Source organism: Ostrea edulis, chromosome 3, assembly GCF_947568905.1.
Source record: "Ostrea edulis chromosome 3, xbOstEdul1.1, whole genome shotgun sequence".
In the NCBI taxonomy this organism is placed as follows: Eukaryota; Metazoa; Mollusca; class Bivalvia; order Ostreida; family Ostreidae; genus Ostrea; species Ostrea edulis.
This window is the reverse complement of record NC_079166.1, coordinates 65,511,422-65,535,226: the sequence shown is the minus strand read 5'-3', so window position 1 is coordinate 65,535,226 and position 23,805 is coordinate 65,511,422. Positions and strand designations below refer to the sequence as shown.

The following is a 23,805-nucleotide window of genomic DNA, read 5'->3' as shown; positions in this document are numbered from 1 at the left end:
GGGGTGTCAGGGGCGAATCAAGTCTGTAAACCAATTAGTTTTATACACACACTGTCGGAGTCATGTATTGAATCTGAGCATCGCTTCAGCCTGCAAATTACCCCTTGTGAGGAATATGACAGATATCCTTAATTCAGTGTTTATTTTCTTTGACAGTTCCCCTAAACAACAAGGGTTTCTTGAGACTATTATAGAAAATGATGGGTCTGTAGATTTTTCCAGAACGAAACTAGTTGGACTCTGTAAGACTAGGTGGGTTGAGCGTCATATCTGCTTTGATGTGTTCTACTCTATGTACAAGTTCGTCATCAAATGTCTGCAGCACATTCTCAATCAAAACCTTGATGAAAGTACCAGTGAAGACTGGTCTTGGGATAGACAAACTAAAGTGACCGCTCAGGGGCTTTTGGCCTCGATGACGTCCTTCTCTGTGTTGATAACATTTGTGTTTGTAAGGTATGTCCTAGATACAATAAAGCCTTTGACTCTCAAACTTCAGAAAAGAGATATTGACATTTTCACTGCAACTAAGTTAATTGAGGAACACGTGGATAGGATCAAAGAAATTCGTAGAGCGGTAGATACCGAATTGGAGTCTTGCTTTGAAGATGCAAAACAAATTGCAGACGACCTTGATATAGTGATTAAAACCCCAAGGGTTTGCTCCAAGCAGCAACACAGAGAAAATGTCTCCACAAGTAATCCAAGAGACTATTATAGATCTGTCGTGGCCATTCCATTTCTGGACTTTTTCCTCAGTGAATTAAATACGAGGTTTCAGAAAGAAGATCTGGCGGCATATTCGATATGCTCTTTGTTGCCTGTCAATATGACAAATATTTCACACGAAGAATTGTCCAAACTTGCCTCAGAACTAATATTTTGGGGGAGCGACCTTCCTTGTCTTTCTGTAAAGGACTTGGAGAAAGAACTCAGAGATTGGAGACGTTATTGTGTTAACATGAGCAAAGAAACTTCAGACAAGCTCTGCAATCTGCTCAATCTTTTCAACTTTGTAGATGGGGACGTTTTTCCGAACGTGAAAATTCCTCTTCAAATTGGATATGTTTTACCTATCACAACATGTGAGGCCGAAAGATCCTTTTCTGGACTAAGACGCATCAAGAGTTACATGCGCAGGAGGACAGCTTGACTGGGCTTGCACTAATGCATCTTCACCATTCATTAGAAATTGACCAAAAGGAAATTGTACAATCATTTATCAGGCAAGGAAAACGATTATTTCAGTCAAGTCTCTTTAGCTAAATAACACTTCCTACCAGAAAACATCAATACAATATAGTTGGAAAATAAAGGGTTGAACATTATATCACGGGTTCGATTTTGTGGAAAGGTTCGACCCCCCCCCCCCCCCCTTGGAAATTTTTTTTGGATCCGCGCCAAAAACCGTAATTAATCAATTTTACAATCTATAATTAATGATAACACATTTTCCAAAAATAAGAATGAAAATGTATACTGTAAACATCAACATGCGGCACAGCAAAAACTCGACGAAGATGGACCTTTTAAAAGGCACGTACGTGACCCGAAATACATCGATGAAAATAACAATGTCTCGGCATAAAAAAATTATTTTTAGTATTTCACTTGTTAATATTGTGTGAATACATAAAATAAACCTTCCTGGACGTGACTGCAACAATATTTTCTTTTTCTTTCATGTTTAGTGCGAATTGTTACTGAATAAACCCGCGACGATTCCCAAAAATCGGGGTGACGTCGGTCACGGTGAAATCGGGTATCCGAAATACCCTAAATGACTGTATCTTTTCTACATGTGTTACAGTTTTTAGTACTCACTAGGATAATCATGTTGTAAGAACTTTATTTGAAATTAATTTTACACATTTCACATTAACATTTTAAAAAGTCTACCTCGTAATTCATAAATCAACCCGCAAAAATATAGATCTATAAAATAACAATAAAAGTAGCATTTGCCAAAACATGAAAATTGCAATGAATATATAGTGAAAATTAGCAGTGCATAAATACTTTTGACCCTTGAGTGTATATGATTTATTATTAGGGAACAAATGATACAAAACTGACAAACGAGCCGGGCCCCTGTGGTTCAGTGCACATAGCCTAACGTGGTCGGGATCGAAATCCTTATTCCTGCATCGTACTTTCATTTTCACAAAGCTAAAAGGTAAGACGTACCTAATAAATTTTTAAAGAAGATCACTCAGTAAGAAATTAAAAAGTATCATGATCTTTCTTCGTTTTGAATATTTGAGAGGTTTCTCCGAACATTTTGATAAATGGAATGTGTATTCTTTGAAAATTGTACACCATGTGACAATGATGTGAAAATAATAAATTTTACATTTTTCTAACATGTCTAATGTTTGCTTTAAATTATAGAACCATGTTCAAACCTCTCTATATTCTTGGTAGGGAAAATATCTCTTATTTTATGATACAATGTAAAGCTTTCAGTTTAAGTCATCCAATATGCTGTGTTTTGCTTTGTAATTTTATCAGGGTTGGGCGGTTAAAACCGCCCCCGGTTTTAACCAGCGGTTTTACATGTAACCGGTTTTAACCGTCCCGGTCAATACTCCCTAAGTGGTCAATACTGGTCAATTGATTTACTGTCCATTTTCCTATTTTTGTATATTTTTTGCAAAGATAAATTAAGCCTTTTCATTATGATATATGGATCAATTGGTTATCAATAATTTTCATTATATAATTAGATGTAATTTCATAAGTTTAATATATTTGGTTTGCTGAAACTGTGACCATAATATCTTCAGAACTATAAAAGAGGGTCACATATAGCATAACTAGGCAATAGGATCTGCTTATACATGTACCAGGACAGATTAAGAATAACAGGTAGCTGGACATTAAATAAACACAGTGATTTAATATGAGATGGGTGACAGATGCTGTAGATAAACAATGTGTTGCAATGTACAGAGCAGGAGATGTACCTGAGCACAGGAAACAGAGTTGACAGTCGTTAATTAGCATACTCTGGGACCAGAGAGGACCATGCAGTGTACATGTTATTGTTATGAAAACATCACCAACACACCTCCTAAAATATTTATTTAACAGTTAAATGAAGATTTGAAACAGTAGGTAGTTCTTGATAAACTAAAGAATTTGAACAGAAATAGAAAACACTTCCCCCATCATACTATCTATGGCTTCAACAAAACATTTTGGAATTTCTATGATATTGTTGAGGACAACAACAAGACCACAGCAAGATGTAAAGACTGCAATGCTGTTGTCAGTGCCAAAGTAATACGGTCACGAAACAGTTTTTAATTTTTACAATAAACTTTTACATCTTCCCCTATTTAATTGAGTCATTTACATTATTTATTTAATATTATGACTTGCAAGTATATTATAAACTGATAGTGCATGTTATGAATTACAGTATTTACCATAATGGCCACTGAAACATTTAAAATAACCAACAACACAGACTATAATGACCAAACAATTTTCAATCAACCAGTATTGACCAGTATTGACCGGTTTTAACCAGTGTTGACCACCGGCCCGGTCAATACTCATATTGACCACTTTTTTGCCAACCCTGAATTTTATTTACATCATATATATTTTTGATATTATCATCAACTAACGTAATGTTTATTGTTTAATGCATGTGTCGGACTGCTGTTAGCAAAATAAAGTATATTAATGAATGTTTTTCTTTAAATCAGAATTTTGATAGCCTTTAATGATTAAATTAGTAAGGATTCCAAGGAAGACACTCTTTGCATGTCCACGCACACATTTTTTCCTTGTTCATACATGTAAGATGGGGGATGACAAAGTACGGGCTATTTGTGATGAATTCTGGGAATGGAGAATGCGGCAAAGCCCTGAGTTTGCCTCATACTACGGAGACCAGAGATATTGTCATTTATTGGATGATATTGATACAGAGGCCTTTCTGGGTTTTGAGGTAAAAGTTGAATACATTGACCATGTATTTCTAAAGAGGAAGCTTATCTCTGTGTTTAAATCAGTCTGATTTTTGTGAAATGTTTGACATGTAGTGTGCTTGCTTTTATTGACATTAATAGAAAGATGTGTCTAAGCTGCTAAAAAAGACCAAGGAGATTGAGATAAAGGATCTGTCAAAGCCTGCCAGAAATGATCTTCTGCTTGTAAAGGACCAGTTACAAACATTCTTAGATGGAATAAAGCATAAAGGGTAAATGTATTATAAAAATATAGCAGGCAATGACTTTAGCATGTGCAATTTGATGATGTTGAAGACAGTTCCACAGTACACGTAGATTCTTTATAATTAAAATCACTATTTTGATTCATGTTAAAGTGCTACATGTAATGCTGTGTAAGGGGTTATTTACGCTGCGGATTAAGTACTCGTTGTTCCATGTTTAACATCACATGTGGGGGAAACATACACGGTAACTGAATATAATATATATATATAATATATGTATAATAACTGAATATAATATATATTATATCAAATATTTATAACTATACATGTGGGGAAAATTTATGCCCTTATTACGTGACTGCGTAACTAGTATAAATTTCCCCCACGCATAAATAACCACTTTTATATTAACTATAGAAGTATGAAAATGATGAGAAAGTGGAATTTTAAATTATATATTGTTGTTTTCTCAGTTGGTATTTTCCAGTCAACTTTATGGAAGGTATCCATGCAGATATTCCTAAGGTCATTAGTATGTGTCCAACTAAAACAGAGGAAGATTTCCAAAATTTGAATAAAAGAATAGAACATTATGGGAAAAAAGTAAGTAGATTATATAATTTATATACAAATGTATCCTCATCTCAACCTATCTGGGTTCTTTTTATGCCCCAGAGATGGAAGATCAGGTGGCATATTGTTTTTGTCCTGTCTGTCATTTTGTAATTTTGTCTGAAACTTTAACCTTGCTAATAACCTTTGAACAGTAAGAGATAGAGCTTTGATATTTCACATGAGTATTCCTTGTGACAAGACCTTTCCGTGGATACCAACTTTTTTTACCCTGTGACCTTGACATTGAGAGTTTGATCTACTTTTTAAAACTTTAACATTGCTAATAACTTTTGAACAGTAAGTGATAGAGCTTTGATACTTCACATGAGTATTCCTTATGACAAAACCTTTCTGTTGGTACTAAATCTTTTGACCTTGACATTTGATCTACTTTTAAGATAATTCACATTGATCATAACTTTTAAATGGTAAATATTAGAGCTTTCATATTGCACATGAGCATTTCTTGTGACAAGATCTTTCTACTGGTACCAAGATATTTGTTCTTGTAAACTTGACCATCTTCGGAATTGGCCATTATCGGGGGCATTTGTGCTTCACAAACACATCTTGTTTACAATATACATACACTTTACTAGAAGGTGAAGCATTAAGATGACAGTTGTCTTGATTAATAAGGCCTAACTTTTCATATGTATAATATGTTGATGATTAGGAAATACATACTATAAATATGATACCTGTAAATTATAAAATCAGGGAATTGACGTGCTGAACTAATATTATATCAGGGCTTGAAGCTAACCTTTTTATGTCACCAGTCCAGCTGGACTAATGGGGTATAATTTCAACCAGTCCGCCGAAAAATTTACCAGTCCAACAGAGTTTTCCAAAACTAATTAAACATATTTCAGTAATGTTATTAAAATAAAATTCAGCTCAATATGCTTCAGACAATATTGTAACATTTAAATGTGGGATTTATATTTACGAATCGGATTCCTCTAATCTCTACAGATCAAAGCATGCCAAATGTGTGTATAAAATTTCATAAGTATGTTTTCCAAAATGATGCTTAAATAGAAAAGTAACCAGTCCCATCGGACTGACTAAAACAAATGTGAACACACGTATTGGGTGTATGATCCTTGCTGCTGTTGTTATGTACGCGTACAATTGTTACTTTGTATTCAGCGGTATGCGTAAACTTAAACTACTGTGATCTGATGAATTTCTGAGTGTTTTTGTATGTTTTGTTTGGGTCTTTATCTGTGTATAGAGCGATAAATAGAATAGAGTGAAAGTGATTGAATTGATTGTAGAATGTGTATACAGTGTATGTAGCCTATAACTACATGTAACTATATTTATTTCTAATCAAGGGCCCTCAAGGGGCAGCATGAAAATACATACAAATAATGTACATATACATATGCCTATACAAAAATGTAGATGTGGAGGGCTAGTTAATGTAATCATATTTTGATAAAAAATAAAATGTTTGAAGATGATATTCTCTTCATTAAGAAGTGGAGATTACTGGTACTCACATTCGACAATGATTCGTAACATTGCATGGGCGTAAATATTGTATGTCATGGAAAACTAATCACTGGAGAAAACTTTTGTTATTGACTACCACACATAAATAGAAAACTTTTGCTATTGACTACCACACATAAATACATGTAGCAAAAAAAAATTCCAAAAATGTTGACAAAGTGGAGATGGCTGGTACTCCACCATTAGTGAACTATAAATGTTATGTTGTAAAAGCTTTATTGTGTTGTTAAAAGGTATACACTGCTTTAAATAGTTTTATAAATTGAAGATGCAATTAGATTATTGTTATTGTAGGCCAGAACGTGTATACAGATTTTAAAGGAAGGCGTGAAGAGTGGCTATGTTTGCCATCAGTATTCAGTGGTAAGTATCGTACAAATTTATTCAGTGGTAAGTATCGTACAAATTTATTCAGTGGTAAGTATCATACAAATTTATTCAGTATAATACAAAAATAAATTCAACAAAGCAGATACATGTAGCCATGAGCTATTTTTAAACAGTGAAATTATACCATCTACAATTGTATAATGCTGATAAAGTGGCCTACAAGTTTCAGTGTTCAGAATAGCGTTCCACTTAGCCTCTGCAAACGATTTCTTAGGTCATTGGGTCAAGTAAAACAAATGATCCATGTATGTTTAAAAGGTGTCTTAAGTTATCACAAAACGTACATCCTTGTCTTGATCAGCTACGTGGGTGTGAGTGTCGCTAGATGAGTGTAAACAGTCTGTAAGAAGAAATGAAGTGTGTGAAGGTTAACACCACACATGTCCAGTTAGGACATTGAAGGTTTATTGCTTATTCAGGTCGCTGACCCCTTATTAACGTGTATATTACTGGTTGTTGTAGCCTAGTGGGTAATGGCACTCAATTCACAACTTGGAGGTTCAGTGGTGGATTTCTGACAGTCGTATTGGACCTAGAATGTTTAAAGTTATACATATGTTAGATAGTGGCTGCTCCTTTGACAAACAACTAGAATTAGAAATGAGAGCCATTGGTCTTGAACCTAATAAACTGAGGTTCTTTGTTACAGTAGACATTGTCATGCTAAAGAAATCTCACTGTTGCTGCCCCAGACGTAGTGCAATTAGGTCAAATTTCTGTAGGCACTTTACCTACAGCTTGTGATGCCCCTGTGTGGGTGAACAATGTCTCTTAATATTGGATTTAAGCAGCACACAAACAAAACACTATGATTATGCTATTTTTCTGTATTCAACCCATAGTTATATATGTCATATTTTTTTTTTATTCTATAAATATTCTATTATGCATTTGATACATAAAAGGATTAGGCAGCCAGACATTAATGCTTACATGAGTCTTCTCCTTAAGGTACAAGGTATGCATATATGTAGTAATAATTTATAAGTATACTGTTCTATTCATAGATATATTTGCATGTACAGTGTACAGGTATATTATTGCATTTGTCACATGTAAAGTGAAATTTTACTCATGATATGCAGTGTATAGTTATATTACAAAGGGAAAATTAATGCTTTTAAATCGATGTATATTAGTCAGTATAAATTCTGACACGGAATCATGCCTTTGTATTAAGGAGGCGGTGCCGGGGCAAATAAGTGAGATGATCAATGCTGAACTGACTCCAGAAAAAGATGCTTTTCTCTCTCCGTACACAAAAGTTCCTGAAGGTGTTATGGAGCCCTCTACATGGTATGTGAGGTGTTACTGTTGTATCCTAGACGTCATTAAGAGAATTAAATGTTTGGTGTGTGTCAAGTGGGAATTATAATGTTTATTATTGTGTTCAGGTAACAATACATTTAAATGACTGGAACATTGTATTCTGGTAGGTTAGACTCATTTCAGGATCACCATGACTGGAACATTGTATTCTGATAGGTTATACTCATTTCAGGATCACCATGACTGGAACATTGTATTCCGATAGGTTATACTAATTTTAAGATCACCATGACTGGAACATTGTATTCTGATAGGTTAGACTCATTTTAAGATCACCATGACTGGAACATTGTATTCTGATAGGTTAGACTCATTTTAAGATCACCATGACTGGAACATTGTATTCCGATAGGTTATACTCATTTTAAGATCACCATGACTGGAACATTATATTCTGATAGGTTATACTCATTTTAAGGTATTCCATGTATAATGAACAATTTTGAAGGATTTAGATCAACATAAATGTTTATTGTTAAATAATGATGAAAGCGAAGCAGATGAAATTCACATGACTGGTAAATGATTAGAAGCTGACCTTTTTGCACTTAAGATTTTTTTTGGAAGAGTTGTCTGCTCTTTGTAAAATTAAGAAAAATCTAATTTTCTAAAAACGTGTGTGGTCAATGATTAATTTTATTTCATATTTTCATAAAAAGAAAGTGTATGCAACTTTCTACCAAGAGATTAGTATGAAAATATAATTTGTTTTTAAAATATTGTAATAAAATATGCTTTTCCCATATACTTCAATGTTAAATTCTAGGTGAAATAAATCAAGCAGTAAACAAAATTTTGAAAATTCCTATGGTGGATTATTTTTATTTGATGAACCCTTCAAAATGATACCATGATTACAAATATTCCACCATCCATTTATTAGATATGAAATATGGTCATTATACATTGAATACCTTAAGATCACCATGACTGGAACATTGTATTCCGATAGGTTAGACTCATTTCAGGATCACCATGGTTATTATGACTTATGAACTTACTGAATTTTATGGCTGACATAATTTTTAACAAAATCCACATCATTTATTAGAAGTTGGGTCCACTGCTGCAATACATACAGGCAGAGAGTGGGAATGTACTGTATTAAATCCTGTGTGCATCATTTTAAGGCGCAGTAACATAGTATTTAGGGTGATCACTTTACAATCAGAGAGGCTTGGGCTTGATTCTCGATCTATGTGACACATCAATTCTAAGATGTTTAATGTAGATGATGATGATGACTTCTTTTGCCAAGTGCTTGGCATAAAAAGTGAAAGTTTCAAGATTTGTGGATATGACCTTAAAAATGGAAATTCTGTTTCACAGTAAGTTTTTTGGCATGATAAAGAACTCTCACTGCTATGGCCCTGAGTGCCCTGCAAAGATAAAAATTTTGGCACTTCATTTAAAGCTTGGGACATCTCCCCATGAGTGAAAAATTTGCACATGGGATGTAAAACCAACTAACAAAATGTTTTGGTCACCACACAATAAGAGTGGATTGCTGATAGAATTGAATGATGTGTCAGTTGTTTGTAATATATTTTGTCAGCAATAAATTTAGGTAACTGAATGGTTCAGAGCAATCACAGTGAGCCTGGAGTGATTCTGTATTCATGTTATGTACATGTATAATTTTTATGCCCCCCCCCCCCTTGATAAAAAAGGGAGCTTAATTAATTGCACCTGTTGGTCAGTCAGTAGACAAGGTGATGTCCACTCAATATCTTCTGAACCCTTTGTTTTACAGACATCAGACTTGGTAGACTGGGACTGTTCCCTCTAAAGAGTAGATGACCCTTAATTTTGTGTTCACAAGGTCAAACGTCAAGGGTCACTATACTCTGGAGTCTGGACATGGAATATGTTGAGGAGCCTTTGCCACACGGACCTCAGACTTGGTACATTGGTTCCCCATAAAGATGTCCCGTATTGATTTTGAGGTCAAAGGTCAAGGTTGTAACTGGACATAGTAAGATATTGTCCACTCAATATCTTGAAACCCTTTGCTTGACAAATTCCAAACTAGGTACACTACTTTTACCTAAGAAGTAGATGACCTTTCTTGATTTTAAGGTCACAGGGACAAGAGTCAAACTACATGTACTCTGTATATAAGAAAATATTGTCTGCCTCAATATCTTGTGAACCCTTTGCATGACAGACATCAAACTTGGTACAAGTGGTACCTCCTAAAGAGTAGATGACTCCATTGTTCAAAATGTCTTATGGTATTACATGTATGACTCGTTTTTAGCTCACCTGAGTCAAAGGCTTATTTAAAGTTTAAGTGAGCTTTTAAGATCCGTTGTCTGTCGGCATTGTCGGTATCGTCGGCGTTGTAAACTTTTCACATTTTCATCTTCTCCAGAATCACTGGGTTTATTTCAAACAAACTTGACCAAAAGGATCCTAGGGTGAAGGGCTTTCAAGTTTGTTCAAATGAAGGGCGATGTCCCTTTCAAAGGGGAGATAATCAGAAAAATGCCAAATTAAGGTAGGGTCATTTAAAAATCTTCTTCTTAAGAACCACTGGGCTAGAGGAGCTGACATTTACATAAAAGCTTCCTGACATAGTGCAGATTCAAGTTTGTTCAAATCATGGCCCCCAGGTGTAGGATGGGGCCACAATAGGGGATCAAAATTTTACATAGAAATATATTGGGAAAATCTTTAAAAATCTTCTTCTTAAGAACCACTGAGCCAGAAGAACTGAGATTTACATGAAAGCTTCCAGACATAGTGTAGATTCAAGTTTGTTAAAATCATGGCCTCCGGGGATAGGTTGGGGACACAAGAGGGGATCAAAGTTTTCGAAATATATAGAGAGAATCTTTAAAAACCTTTTTCTCAAGAACCATTGGGCCAAAGAAGTTGACACTTACATCAAAGATTTCTGACATAGTTCAGGTTCAAGTTTGTAAAAATCATAGCCTCCAGGGGTAGGTTGGGGCCACAATAGGGACTAAGTTTTTACATGCAAATATATATGAAAAGTCTTCAGATAAGGGTCAAGGTGACTCAGGTGAGTGATGTGGCCCATGGGCCTCTTGTTTATTTTGAATCTCACAAGGTCATCAATCAATTCACTCTGGATGTAAAAAACAACAACCCAAAACTGCTTATTATCTTTGGAACCCATTGCCTTGTAGAGATCAAACTTAGTATTTTGGCTACACCTGACTAGTACTATCCTCTTATTTTTCACTATTATTACAGACACTCTAAATTTAAAGTTGACCCTTTTCAATATTGCTGGGGGGGGGGGGGGGGGGGGGGGGCATGTCTTGTTACTAAGAATTTGCAAGTACATGTACCATTAAACTGAGGATGTTACTGAAGAAGTTAACCAATTCATGGTTATGATGTACTATGTGCAACTGCTTTCTTATTTCATTGAATAAAGTGAGTAGTACAAGAGTTTCTAAGTTTAGTTAAGTGGTGGCATAATCATGTCTTAGTAGAGGGAGTTATAGCTATAGTCTAGCTATACAGGAAGTAGCCATCATTTATACATTGTTGGCTTTTACAAACTTCTGTTTTTTTGTGTTCTTTTGTGACTACATGTAAATTATAACAAGCTCTGAACTGTATAACACAGTATGATATTTAATACTTTATTTCAAATAGCATATACAATATAAAGGACAGGTTTAAATTTTGTTTGTTTGTGTGTTTTAGTGATAAACTCTTGCAGGAAGCAAAAGAAGTTGTCCAGACCACCGTTAGACCTGCATTCAAGGAATTGGCTGAGTACATACAAAACGTATGTAATGCATTAGGGCTATTCCAGAAATAAATACATGGGGGGGTCGGGAGGCACCTTTTGTATATACCAAGCACCCATAAAAAAATAATAAAAAAATTACCCCATGACCCATCAAATTGATAAACTCATTTTACAATGACCCATCTAATTAAAAAAAAAACTAACCAGACCCACCACAAAAATATTTTTAAAAATGAAAACGGTACAAATCTCGGGAGGTTTTCGGGACAAACATTCCAGTCAATGACGCGGTAATGCCTGTGCGACATTGTATCACAGTAGTTCTGAAGAAACGATGTCACATCAACAATCAAAGGCATCTATGGCGGGAATGTTGGAAAGATTGGGAGTCCAAACGATGCTATTATCATGAAATGGGTATGGATATGTTTTTCCACGAATCGTTCGTCTTCTAATGGAGCCCGCGCCCGGAGGCCTCTATATCACCATCACACTGACTGATAAATATAACTCATCGGTACCCTCGTATAAATCAACTAAGGTTTGCCTATTTTTATTAGAAAACGGAATACCTATTGGTTTCAAAATATTCCCAAAATCGATGCACTGTAAACTGTAATAATCTACAGAACAGAGTTCGCCGCCATCACGTCCAAAGGGACCCTACTAAACGCGCCTCTAATTTGAAGAGTGCCGTAATGGAAAGTTATGCGCTGCAAAGAGCGACAACTCGAATAGTTCTATGTTACTTCCGATTTCGAAAGCACGTTTTCAATTTTCCCTCTGACGTTTTGTAACCAACACGACAAGAGCAACAATAAAAATATTCTGAAAACTCAACACCCACGTGGCACAAAATAAAACTAGTTCTAATTGTAACGGGGACCGTTACATATGTTCCCCAAACCTCCCCCAATTAAAAAGTGGTGTCCTTTTGAATCTATAGCAAAAAATCATTTTAATTTAGCCTTTAATTACATGTAGTACGTTCAATATGGTCATTTCAGTACCAAGAAATGAAATAAAGCATTGCACGTGCATACACACGCACGCGTGTACGATTCCGAATTTTTGTTGATGTCGTTCAACAGACATTTGTATCATATACCCACAGTATGAATTTCATAACGTTTCCACCAAATATAAGAAAGTTATAGCGATTTTAAAATCGTCCAATCAGAATTCAGCACACGTGAATGCACGTGCTGAGCAGTAATTCTAACCACAGCAATTTGTAAGGAGTACCACGACACATTTAAACCCTTAATATCAGTAGAATTTGATGAAAAACTAAAACGTTATCGTCCTTTAAAAATTGAACATTTGAAAAATGTTGCACGCGCATGCGCGTGCGCATTGGCATTTTTTGTTACACCAATATATAGATACACATATTGTCTACATATGCTGTGAATATCATCTCATTCGCTTCATAATTAAGATAGTTACAAACGTTTTAGTATTATCCAATCAAAATGAAGCGCACGTGCATGTGTGTGCAAATTGGTAATTTTGACCATGCAAATCAGTTAAGGATCTCAATATCTACCTATGGTATGAATATCAAGTCATTTCAATGAACAACAAAAAAGTTAGACTGATTCCAAAGTTAGTGTACAAATTTTGTAGTGCACGCGCATGTGTGCGTGTGCAATTAAAATCACTATTATTTTTCATATCTACAAATGATATACTACCATCCTATTTAGGTTTCATATCGATCCCTTTAATATTCGGATATTCCATTTTTTGTACCAAAACTGCAGTGCATGTGCGCGTGCGTGCATGCACGTGCAGACAAAATGACTATCACTATGCACATCTACAAACGCTATACTATCATCCTGGAAAGTTTCATATCGATCCCTTTTGTAGTTTCTGAGAACACCACCGGACAAAAAAGTACCGGAGAAAAATAATAAGAAGAAGAAGAAACAGAGTAAAAACAATATGTTCCCAAACTTTGTTTGGGGAACATAACAATAGAAACTACCCACTACCCATAATAAATATTTTTTTAACAGTCCAACCACGGACCAAATAAAATATAAAAAAATACGACCACCCACACAAAAAAATATCATTTGCCGCCCGACCCCCCCATTTGATCATTTCTGGAACAGCCCTTATGTGATAATTCTGTGTACATGTTGTTTTAATGAATCAGGGATTTCTCAGGTTCACACTCCCCCCAAAAATTAGATAAATAAAAGTAAATGCTCGCTGATGTCACCATTTCTTGGAAGTTATTTTATTTTTGTAATATTATATATCTTAATGAAAAAGCTGTTTGATTTGATTCAGTTTGTACAATTGTGTGTGTTTACTGTTCATTGATAAATGAAATGAATTACTAGTATCCAGGCATCTTATTAAAATGATTTGTAACTACCTACACAATCTTTCAATCTGTGGCTACTACATAAACAACCTGATTCTAATGTTTGGGATTGTTGTAAGGGTTCTAGATATCAAATTGAGTAGAAAAAACATTTGTACACATTTGGCATTTCCCATACATGTACACAACGGGAAACAGTAGCAAATAGTAACAGGTTTTTCTTGACATTTTAGGACTATTTGAAACACACCCGCCCCAGTATAGCCCATTCCTCTCTCCCAGACGGCAAGGCTCTGTATCAGTCCTGTCTAGACTTTCATCTGTCACTGTCGATGACCCCCAAGGAAGTCTTTGACCTTGGCAAGGCAGAGGTAGAGAGAATCACAGAGGCAATGAAGAAGATCACCCAGGAAGAGGGCTTTGGATCAGATATATTGAAATTCAAAGAAGCCATTGCCAAGAGGGATGAATTCTACTTCAAAACTTCTGTACGTTTGTGTTTGAATATGTTGATTTTTATTACATGTTTACTTTTTTATCCAGTGGATATCACCCATTACATAAATTTTAATTATCACACTATGTTTTCCTACACCGTTTGTGACGTCGCAAACAAACGTCAATTTTACTTAGTTTGTTGACAAAATGTCAGGATGTCAGGAAGCAAAATTCCAAACAATACAGTACTGTAATGTGAATGAATAACGGCGGGGAGGGTGGGGGTTAAAATGTGATAAAAAGAATCTCCCATGATTTGCAGTTCGATATGATTTATATCCAACTCGTTGAATTTGGTTTATGATGACTACTTATATATTTTTCCCATTTCAAAGGAAGAGCTTCTGACATATGTCAAGCATGTGTGTTATGAAAAAATTCAAAACAAGTTGCCATTATTATTCAAGGAGTTTCCAAGCTCAAAACTCAGGTATGTTTGTTTATGATCATAGTAAATGTTAGTAATAATATGCTAATTGATATATTTTTAGAATCACTAAGTTTTGGTTCATATAATATTTACATTACAAATCGCATTTTCCTCTATGAACCAACAAATTTCAGCATGTGACACAATCCGTTCATTTTTGACTATGAACGGATTATGAACTAGTTTAAAGCACGCGACTGAGAGAGCGTAATGATTTGAAAAATGCAAACACCCGGATTAAGATTGTGAAATTATGCTGATTATCATCCCAATCTTGTGATCTCCTAACTCCAAAATACAGTGCACCGTGCAATGTTGATAAAAGGCAGGGTAAAATGTGACGTCGTGTCTATGTGTTGATGTACGTCACAATACGACTGACATACATGTACATGTAGGTGGATCTTAGGAGTTCGTTTTATGCAACAAAATATTTCCTGACTCACACAAGCAATGTAAACAAATGGTGATTTAGTAAATGAATATAAATATAAGAAATGAACAGCACTTTTGAGCTGTTCATGCTCAATATGAACGGATTTGGATTTGAGGCAAATTCTCTTGAATCGCTAGCGCGATTCACAGAATTTGCCTCAAATCCAAATCCATTCATATTGACCATGAACAGCTCAAAAGCGTTGTTCATTTCTTGAATAGTAGGTAGGGACTGATCTTTAAAAATTACAGTTATATTGGATATGATCTTAAGGTAGAGCTATCCTCATGTGATGTCATAGGTTTTTGAAAAATCTTTAATTAATTAAACTAAATGTACATGCTAGAGTATATCTTTTGTATGAAGTTTATTCACTGGGAACAATATAAAATCTGGGAAACTATTGATACTGAAAAAGTTATATATTCTATAAATAAACAATTATGTATTTCAAAGAAGAAAAAAATGTTGTCAAGGGCAATAACTTCTATGTTGGTATTTTCTCCATTTTATGTCTAATATACAATGAATTCCTGGATATCCACAATTAATTTATATATATTTATAAACAGCAGTTTTTGAAACTGTTCAAATCAAAATGTTGTCATTTTAACTAGTTTTTATGTATACATGTATTTGTATTTGTATTTTTATAATGCTGTTTAACGAAAATACGAGGTTTTCTGATGTAGATATATACATGTACATATTCAAAACTGTTTATATATGTCTGACATCTTTAAAAAGGTGGAAACATTAACATTTTCTTTGGTTATTCATTAGATTAAGCTATATCAATTGGAAATTATTATGTTTTTCTACTTTAAACCCATAATAACGCGAAGTCACATGAGGGTGGAGTTACCTTAAAAGCGATGTCCAAATTGATTTGAGTCATGTTAGAATTAGGAATGATTACATGTGTACAGATTTTCAATGCTAAGTGGCCCAGAGCACTTAACAAAAGATAAAACTGAGAGACACCACACCTAAAGCTTGTGATATCAAAATTAAAAGAACCAATGTTTAGAGCATTTTTCCATGTAAAGTATTTTTGAGGAGAGTAGCTTGTACAACTGTATCAGAAACTTTGGCTCAACAAAATCCATTTTTTCTTGTGAAGCATCGAGCCTCAGTCATCTCTGATGGGCAATGGCCCCATGGCTTTCTACTTCTGTGGGTCTCCGGATGGCACTAGACCTGGTGTGTTCTATATAAAGGTCACTAACCTAGAGGGAAGGTAAGTCACATGACATTAACATAGACAATATACGTCTTATCATTCTCTTTAAGGATACTCGATTGTTTAATGATAAACTCTTGGTTCATTTGAATGAAGTCGAGTATTCTTTCACTCTGATGTGGACTTGATCATGCAAAATACCAAACAAGTCCCGTACTGGAGGGATACTATATTATCTGTGCATTTTAATCCAAAATTACTTGTATGTGTTACATGAATATAGCAATAAATATATATTTTTACAGTCCTAAATATGAACTACCAGCATTATGCTTGCATGAGGGAGAGCCAGGACATCATTTTCAGGTATGATTATTTAAAGCAATATTTAAGCTCTAATTTTGAAAACCTTTGTTGTAAAAATGTGATATTAGGATAGTTTTGAATGGAACTTTAACCGTAATCATTTACAAAATTAAAACGAAGTTTATGATTTTATCAAATTAAAGATTTTCGTATTGTTGAATATCTAGCATTATAGAAATAATTTTTTATATGGGAAGACAATAATGTAATTTTGCTTCTTTCAGAGCCTCTAAATCTCTAGTTTTTTAATGCAAATATCAATGAAATAAGTTGATAAACCTTAATTTTTACAACAAAAACTTTCAACAGGAAAATGACAGCTAGTATTTCTTTTTTAAGAAAATCTGAAATGTATTTTACTATTGATTTTCATATACATATATGTACAATGTTGTTCATACATGTATCTATATGATATACAATATCATAATGAAATATTCCATCTTTTGAACTGCTACCCATAAACATTTCAAAATGGACAGATTTTGTTGTTGTGATGAACGTAGGGAATGACTGCGATGGAAATGAAAGATATTCATAGCTTCAGGACAACACAAGAGGACCTGAACTATGCCTGGGTGCCCTCCAGATTTCCATTGTATACTGCATATTTGGAGGTTTGTGCACACATAGAAGTATGTTTCCAAGGTTACGTGCAAAATATGAAGGTCACTAAAGAGATGCAATACTAAAGTGATCAAAAGAGGATGAAAGACTCTAAATTTAGCATGCCATCTGAAGATAATTGACTTTGTGAGTTTTCTTTAGATATATACAGGTGTTGTTGATTGCAGGGCTGGGGGCTGTACTGCGAATACCTCGGAGAAGAACTCGGATTATATGAGGATAACTATGCTCTGTATGTGGCATTTACGGAAAACTTATATGAATTAGCTTTGTAAACACATTTAAGTAGTCAATTGACTTCTGTTGATGCTTGTTGACAGATTTGGCAGATATTGTATGGAGATGATGAGGGCGGTTCGATTGGTTGTGGATACAGGAATTCATGCTTTTAAGTAGGTGAATGTATTGAGTTCAAAATCTTAATCAATTATTATCAACCTTAATAGAACATGTATAGTGATAGCGCCAGATCTACAAAACATTCCAGTGACCTTGAATACTTTTATGACAATGACCTTTAACCTGTGATGAAAACAAGTATCAAATTATTCCTGCAAGTGCAACTAACAAACAAATGGAAGAAAGTATTTGCAGTTGGGAGTTATTAAATACATGTATCTCTGGAGGAATGTTGTGAGGGGATAATGTGAAATTATATCCTCTGGCAATGTTATTATTTACATATAGATGTAAATTTGACTTTTCCTTTTCCAAGCTGGACATACGAGGAGGCTCTGAAGTACATGGAAGAGAAGACGTTCATGCACACCAAAGAAATGGAGGTTGAATGTAAAAGATACATAACTTTACCAGGACAGGCATGTGCCTACAAAGTTGGTGAAATCAAGCTGAAACAGTTGAGACAAAAAGCCAGTCAAGCTTTAGGTATTAGAACATGTGCAACTTCATATTTATACCCCCCGCAACAAGTTGTGGGGGGGGTATACTGGAATAGGGTTGTCCGTCTGTCTGTCCGTCCGTCCGTCCGTCTGTAGACGCAATGATTTCCGGGCTCTAAAGCATTATCCTTTCCACCTACCGTCACCATATCATATATATGGACTACCCATGGGATGAAGATGTTCCCTATCGATTTTGGGGTCAAAAGGTCAAAGGTCAAGCGCACTGGACATCGAAGTAGCAATATGGTTTCCGGGCTCTAAAGCGTTATCCTTACCACCTACCGTCACCATATCATACATATGGACTACCCATGGGATGAAGATGTTCCCTATCGATTTTGGGGTCAAAAGGTCAAAGGTCACACGCACTGGACATCGAAGTAGCAATATGGTTCGGTTTGTCATGCCATTTGTTTTTTTACACTCAGAAAAGAGGTAGTTTATACCTATTACAACACCCTTTGGGAGATTGGGGTAAGCGGGGGGTATTCTTAGTGAGCATTGCTCACAGTACCTCTTGTTACTTTTAAATATGTAATTTCAAAATACATAGACACTGTTAAATTTTATTGTTCTTGTATTAAACCTTTCACATTTTATTTCACAATAGTCTAAATTTAGTAAAATATCCTATAAAGTATTCTTGGATATGAATGAAAGGGAATCACGTTTGTTCGAATGAATTGAGGTGTCCATGTCTAATACGTCCCAATACCATATGGGTCTGGTAAAAAGAGTACTTTAAAGGCTCGGATCAACAAATTTGATACACGTTTCCAATGATTAGAGAAACAAGATGTGTTTGTGAAACACTGATGCCCTCATATGGCAGCAAAGTAATTATGGTACCTAAAGAAAGGAATACACAAGTCATGTGAAATTTGAAGGTTATATTACTAGTCATTAAAAAATTATAGCTAAGGTTAAAGCTTTTCAAAAGTAGTCAAACTCCCAGGTCAAGGTCAAAGGCAAACAATATTTTTTTGTGTGGGTGGTCGTATTTTTTCATATTTTAATTGGTCCGTGGTTGGACTGTTAAAAAAATATTTATTATGGGTAGTGGGTAGTTTCTATTGTTTTATTTTGTGCCACGTGGGTGTTGAGTTTTCAGAATATTTTTATTGTCGCTCTTGTCGTGTTGGTTACAAAACGTCAGAGGGAAAATTGAAAACATGCTTTCGAAATGCTGCTTTCAAAATCGGAAGTAACATAGAACTATTCGAGTTGTCGCTCTTTGCAGCGCATAACTTTCCATTACGGCACTCTTCAAATTAGAGGCGCGTTTAGTAGGGTCCCTTTGGACGTGATGGCGGCGAACTCTGTTCTGTAGATTATTACAGTTTACAGTGCATCGATTTTGGGAATATTTTGAAACCAATAGGTATTCCGTTTTCTAATAAAAATAGGCAAACCTTAGTTGATTTAGACGAGGGTACCGATGCGTTATATTTATCAGTCAGTGTGATGGTGATATAGAGGCCTCCGGGCGCGGGCTCCATTAGAAGACGAACGATTCGTGGAAAAAACATATCCATACCCATTTCATGATAATAGCATCGTTTGGACTCCCAATCTTTCCAACATTCCCGCCATAGATGCCTTTGATTGTTGATGTGACATCGTTTCTTCAGAACTACTGTGATACAATGTCGCACAGGCATTACCGCGTCATTGACTAGAATGTTTGTCCCGAAAACCTCGCGAGATTTGTACCGTTTTCATTTTTTAAAATATTTTTGTGGTGGGTCTGGTTAGTTTTTTTTTTTTATTAGATGGGTCATTGTAAAATGAGTTTATTAATATGATGGGTCCTAGGGTAATTTTTTTATTTTTTTTTATGGGTGCTTGGTATATACAAAAGGTGCCTCCCCCCCCCCCCCCCCCCCCCCCCCCCCATGTATTTATTTCTGGAATAGCCCTTACGTGAATGTTAATGGTTTGATTATTTCTACATTCCTGAATATTATATATCTCCGACTTAACAAGCAAAGAAACAATGAGAAGGGGGATTTTGGAGACCGATTCCTGAATGTAATGTATTGGAGGGTGTATTTTGTAGTGTGAATCTTGCTCTTCTTAATATTTGTAGGGGGTGGGAAAGAGATTGTAAAAGACCCAATATATTTACAAACATTTTGGACAAATTCTTTACTGTATTGTCATTACCAGAATGACTGTAATATACATCTGTTTGTGATTTTATTGTCTTCAGGTGACCGCTTCGACGTCAGGGATTTTCATTCCGTGGTTTTGAAATGTGGGGCTGTGCCACTGAATTTTCTGGAACAACAAGTAGATGACTACATCAAAGAAACTCTGGCAACCTGAGAACTGTGTCCAGACCTAGCATACACTACCCACCATAAATAAGTAGAGACACATAAGCAAAATACACGTTTTGGAATGAAATATATTCGATATAATGAAAAAGAATTGAATTCACTGTGCATAACTTTCAATTTATCTCAGTAAAATAATTATTTAAGGGTACAACTTCAATACATGTGAAACAATAATGATCATTCAGTATTTTGGCTTAGTCTGTTTTGTAATATTGATTTATTTAAGGTGAAAAATCAGAAGATCTTATAAAAGTACATATTAAATACACAATGATATGTATTAAATAAGGATTAATTTGAAATGGTTTCAAAATTAAAGTTTGCGTGATATCTCTTTTTAGAAAATTCAAAAATTCAGAAAGTAAATTATTTTGATAAAAAAAAATAAGGATATAAAAAGTTAAAAGCCCAATGTTATCTATCTATATATGAGTTATGTATTTCACATAGAAAAATCTGAATCTGATGTAAACCATATTTTGCATGCTCAAGTAACTTATTTTTGTGAGTGTATACTTATTTATGGTGGGCAGTGTATATGTCATACAGTGCCTAATCAGGACTCATGATTATCTCAGTGATTCATTTTAATATCCATTTTCTCTGTGATATGTGATATCATTTAGGAATTCATTTATTTGATATGATTTCATTAATTTCATTGTTGTAACATTTTGCTTGTGCTCGTATTCCTATCAATGCTTATTATATAGCTATCAGTGCTATTAAATAGTTATCAATGCTTGTTATATACATGTAGCTATCAGTGCTATTAAATAGTTATCAATGCTATTATATAGATATCAGTGCTATAAAATAGTTATCAGTGCTATTATATAGCTATCGTACTATTAAATAGTTATCGATGTTTGTTATATAGCTATCGTGCTATTAAATAGGTTTTCAATGCTTATTATATAGCTATCAGTGCTATTAAATAGTTATCGATGCTTGTTATATAGCTATCATGCTATTAAATAGGTTATCAATGCTTATTATATAGCTATCAGTGCTATTAAATAGTTATCGATGCTTGTTATATAGCTATCGTGCTATTAAATAGGTTATCAATGCTTATTATATAGCTATCAGTGCCATTAAATAGTTATCAATGCTATTGTTTAAGCTATCCATGCTATTTTATAACTATAATACATGAACTTATATATTATGTGGAGGCATCATTTATAGTAAAAGAAAAAGCTATCAAGTTGTTTATTTTGTGTACCTCTGTGGACTTCATTAAATATAACCAGCACTTTCATAATCTGACACATTTTTGAAATGAAATGTCAAGTTTGAATTCTACTTTTTATTGAGCAATGTAATGAAACACAAATTCAGGTTTCCCCCTGTAATATGCAATCTTAGACATGTTATAATTAATTTCTGTTTTAATTAATCAAGACTTGATTGAAATAGAAGGTATATGCTGCTACCAAGCTACCTTGCTGATTTTTGGTTTTATGTAAATTTTGTTACACAATATATTTCAATAAATCCAAAATATAACTGAATTCCATATTTATAAGTCCAGATTTTTGATTTGAAATGTGTCTCATGTTTTTAATTTTTGCTAGAAATCTATATTGTTGTACAAAGCAAGACCCTCAATTTTTAATGAATAATAAAAATAAAAACATTTACTTTGCACAAAAACAAGAGAAACGTAATAAAACTATGTTAGATAACCGCTTTTGAATGTAAAGAAATACACTGTATATAAAGAAGAATTATTGTCTTGCAAGACAGTAATTATTTAATCACCAAAATGCCTGTTTTGAGGTTAAAACGTATTTGAAATAATTAAATGCTGGTGTTATTACTGAAATATATAGAACAATTTTCATTGAATTCAATTTTGGTGACAAAATTAAAGATAATGCCCCTTTGAATTCAGTGTTCATTATTTTAAGAAATTGATCATTCTGTTTCATTTACATTTGTGTAATAAAGCAGACTAAACGTATCAGCGCAGAGATTAATGTATGATGAAAGCAGTGTCAATTTCAAAAGAAATATAAGAGAAAAGGTTCAGTGAGTATGAAAACCGTTTTTCCACATTCTAAAGTTCGACTCCAATTCATCTAATATAATGACACAAATGAACAAAATGAATCAAAGTAAATTTGAAATAGAGATTTTGCAACTTGCAAATACAAAATTTGAATAATGATATATATTGTCCATGAAAGGTTATATTCCTAAACTAAGAAGAAATAAGAACACTTTATCCCCGAACCATTGCAACAATCCTATGACTTACGTTGTGGCACGGAGTATATGGATATTATATTCCAACCAGACAGACATGTCCATACTTCCTCAGTATTCTGTTTCTGACAGATAAATAATGAATGAGTGTTTTGTTGTAATAAATACAGACATAAGCAACAGCAAGGACACGACCAAGGTACTGCAGACAACACACGGTGACTGTAGTCAATTCCTCACCTTCCTAGAGTCCGTAAAACTTTAATATTGAAAAAAAAAGTGATATTCATGTGTAATAGGCATACGTTGAAGTAAGCATTAGTGGCGGATCCAGAAAATTTTCAGGGGATAGGGTGTGACCCAAGTTTATATTTTTTCTGCTCGAGATAGAAGGGGGTATGAAAACCCCAAAATGGCAAAAATGACCTTTTAAAAAAGTCCAACTAAAAGGGGGGGGGGTGGGGGTAACGCCCCTGTAGATCCTACACAGAGTATTACATGTATTTTTGATACGTTTGTGAACTACTGTGCTCCATTTGGCAGATCACAAAATCAATATCGTTTTCAGTGCAATTAATCGGGAGAGATGCAATGCTATAGGGTTGTAGTATCTAGGGAGTCTTCCCCAGTACGACTTGTTTATCCCCGAATTGCGGAGGATCAACATCCGACAGCTCGAGGAGATT

The 23,805-nt window shown here is 34.5% G+C and overlaps 2 protein-coding genes across 4 annotated transcripts; both read left to right on the top strand.

Annotated features, from left to right (window-relative positions):
• The first annotated feature begins 115 nt into the window (after nt 1–115).
• Nucleotides 116–1,153, top strand: LOC130053623 (52 kDa repressor of the inhibitor of the protein kinase-like). Its single transcript, XM_056160986.1, has one exon. It carries the CDS (start codon nt 116–118, stop codon nt 1,151–1,153), a length of 1,038 nt encoding a protein of 345 aa, XP_056016961.1.
• A 967-nt stretch (nt 1,154–2,120) lies between these two features.
• Nucleotides 2,121–22,111, top strand: LOC125674216 (uncharacterized). Of its 3 annotated transcripts, none has more exons than XM_056158575.1 (16): nt 2,121–2,176; nt 3,747–3,961; nt 4,083–4,213; nt 4,663–4,792; nt 6,623–6,691; nt 7,899–8,014; nt 11,732–11,816; nt 14,355–14,609; nt 14,955–15,049; nt 16,609–16,725; nt 16,974–17,034; nt 17,541–17,651; nt 17,829–17,893; nt 17,982–18,053; nt 18,377–18,546; nt 20,776–22,111. In XM_056158575.1, exons 2-16 carry the CDS (start codon nt 3,815–3,817, stop codon nt 20,889–20,891), a joined length of 1,740 nt encoding a protein of 579 aa, XP_056014550.1. In that variant the 5' UTR covers nt 2,121–2,176; nt 3,747–3,814; the 3' UTR covers nt 20,892–22,111. The 3 variants fall into 3 exon arrangements, with proteins under 3 accessions (XP_056014550.1, XP_056014549.1, XP_056014551.1); XM_056158574.1 differs by having other exon boundaries at nt 2,152–2,176; nt 3,717–3,961; XM_056158576.1 differs by lacking the exons at nt 2,121–2,176; nt 3,747–3,961 and adding an exon at nt 4,340–4,433 and having other exon boundaries at nt 4,081–4,213.
• The last annotated feature ends 1,694 nt before the right edge of the window (nt 22,112–23,805 follow it).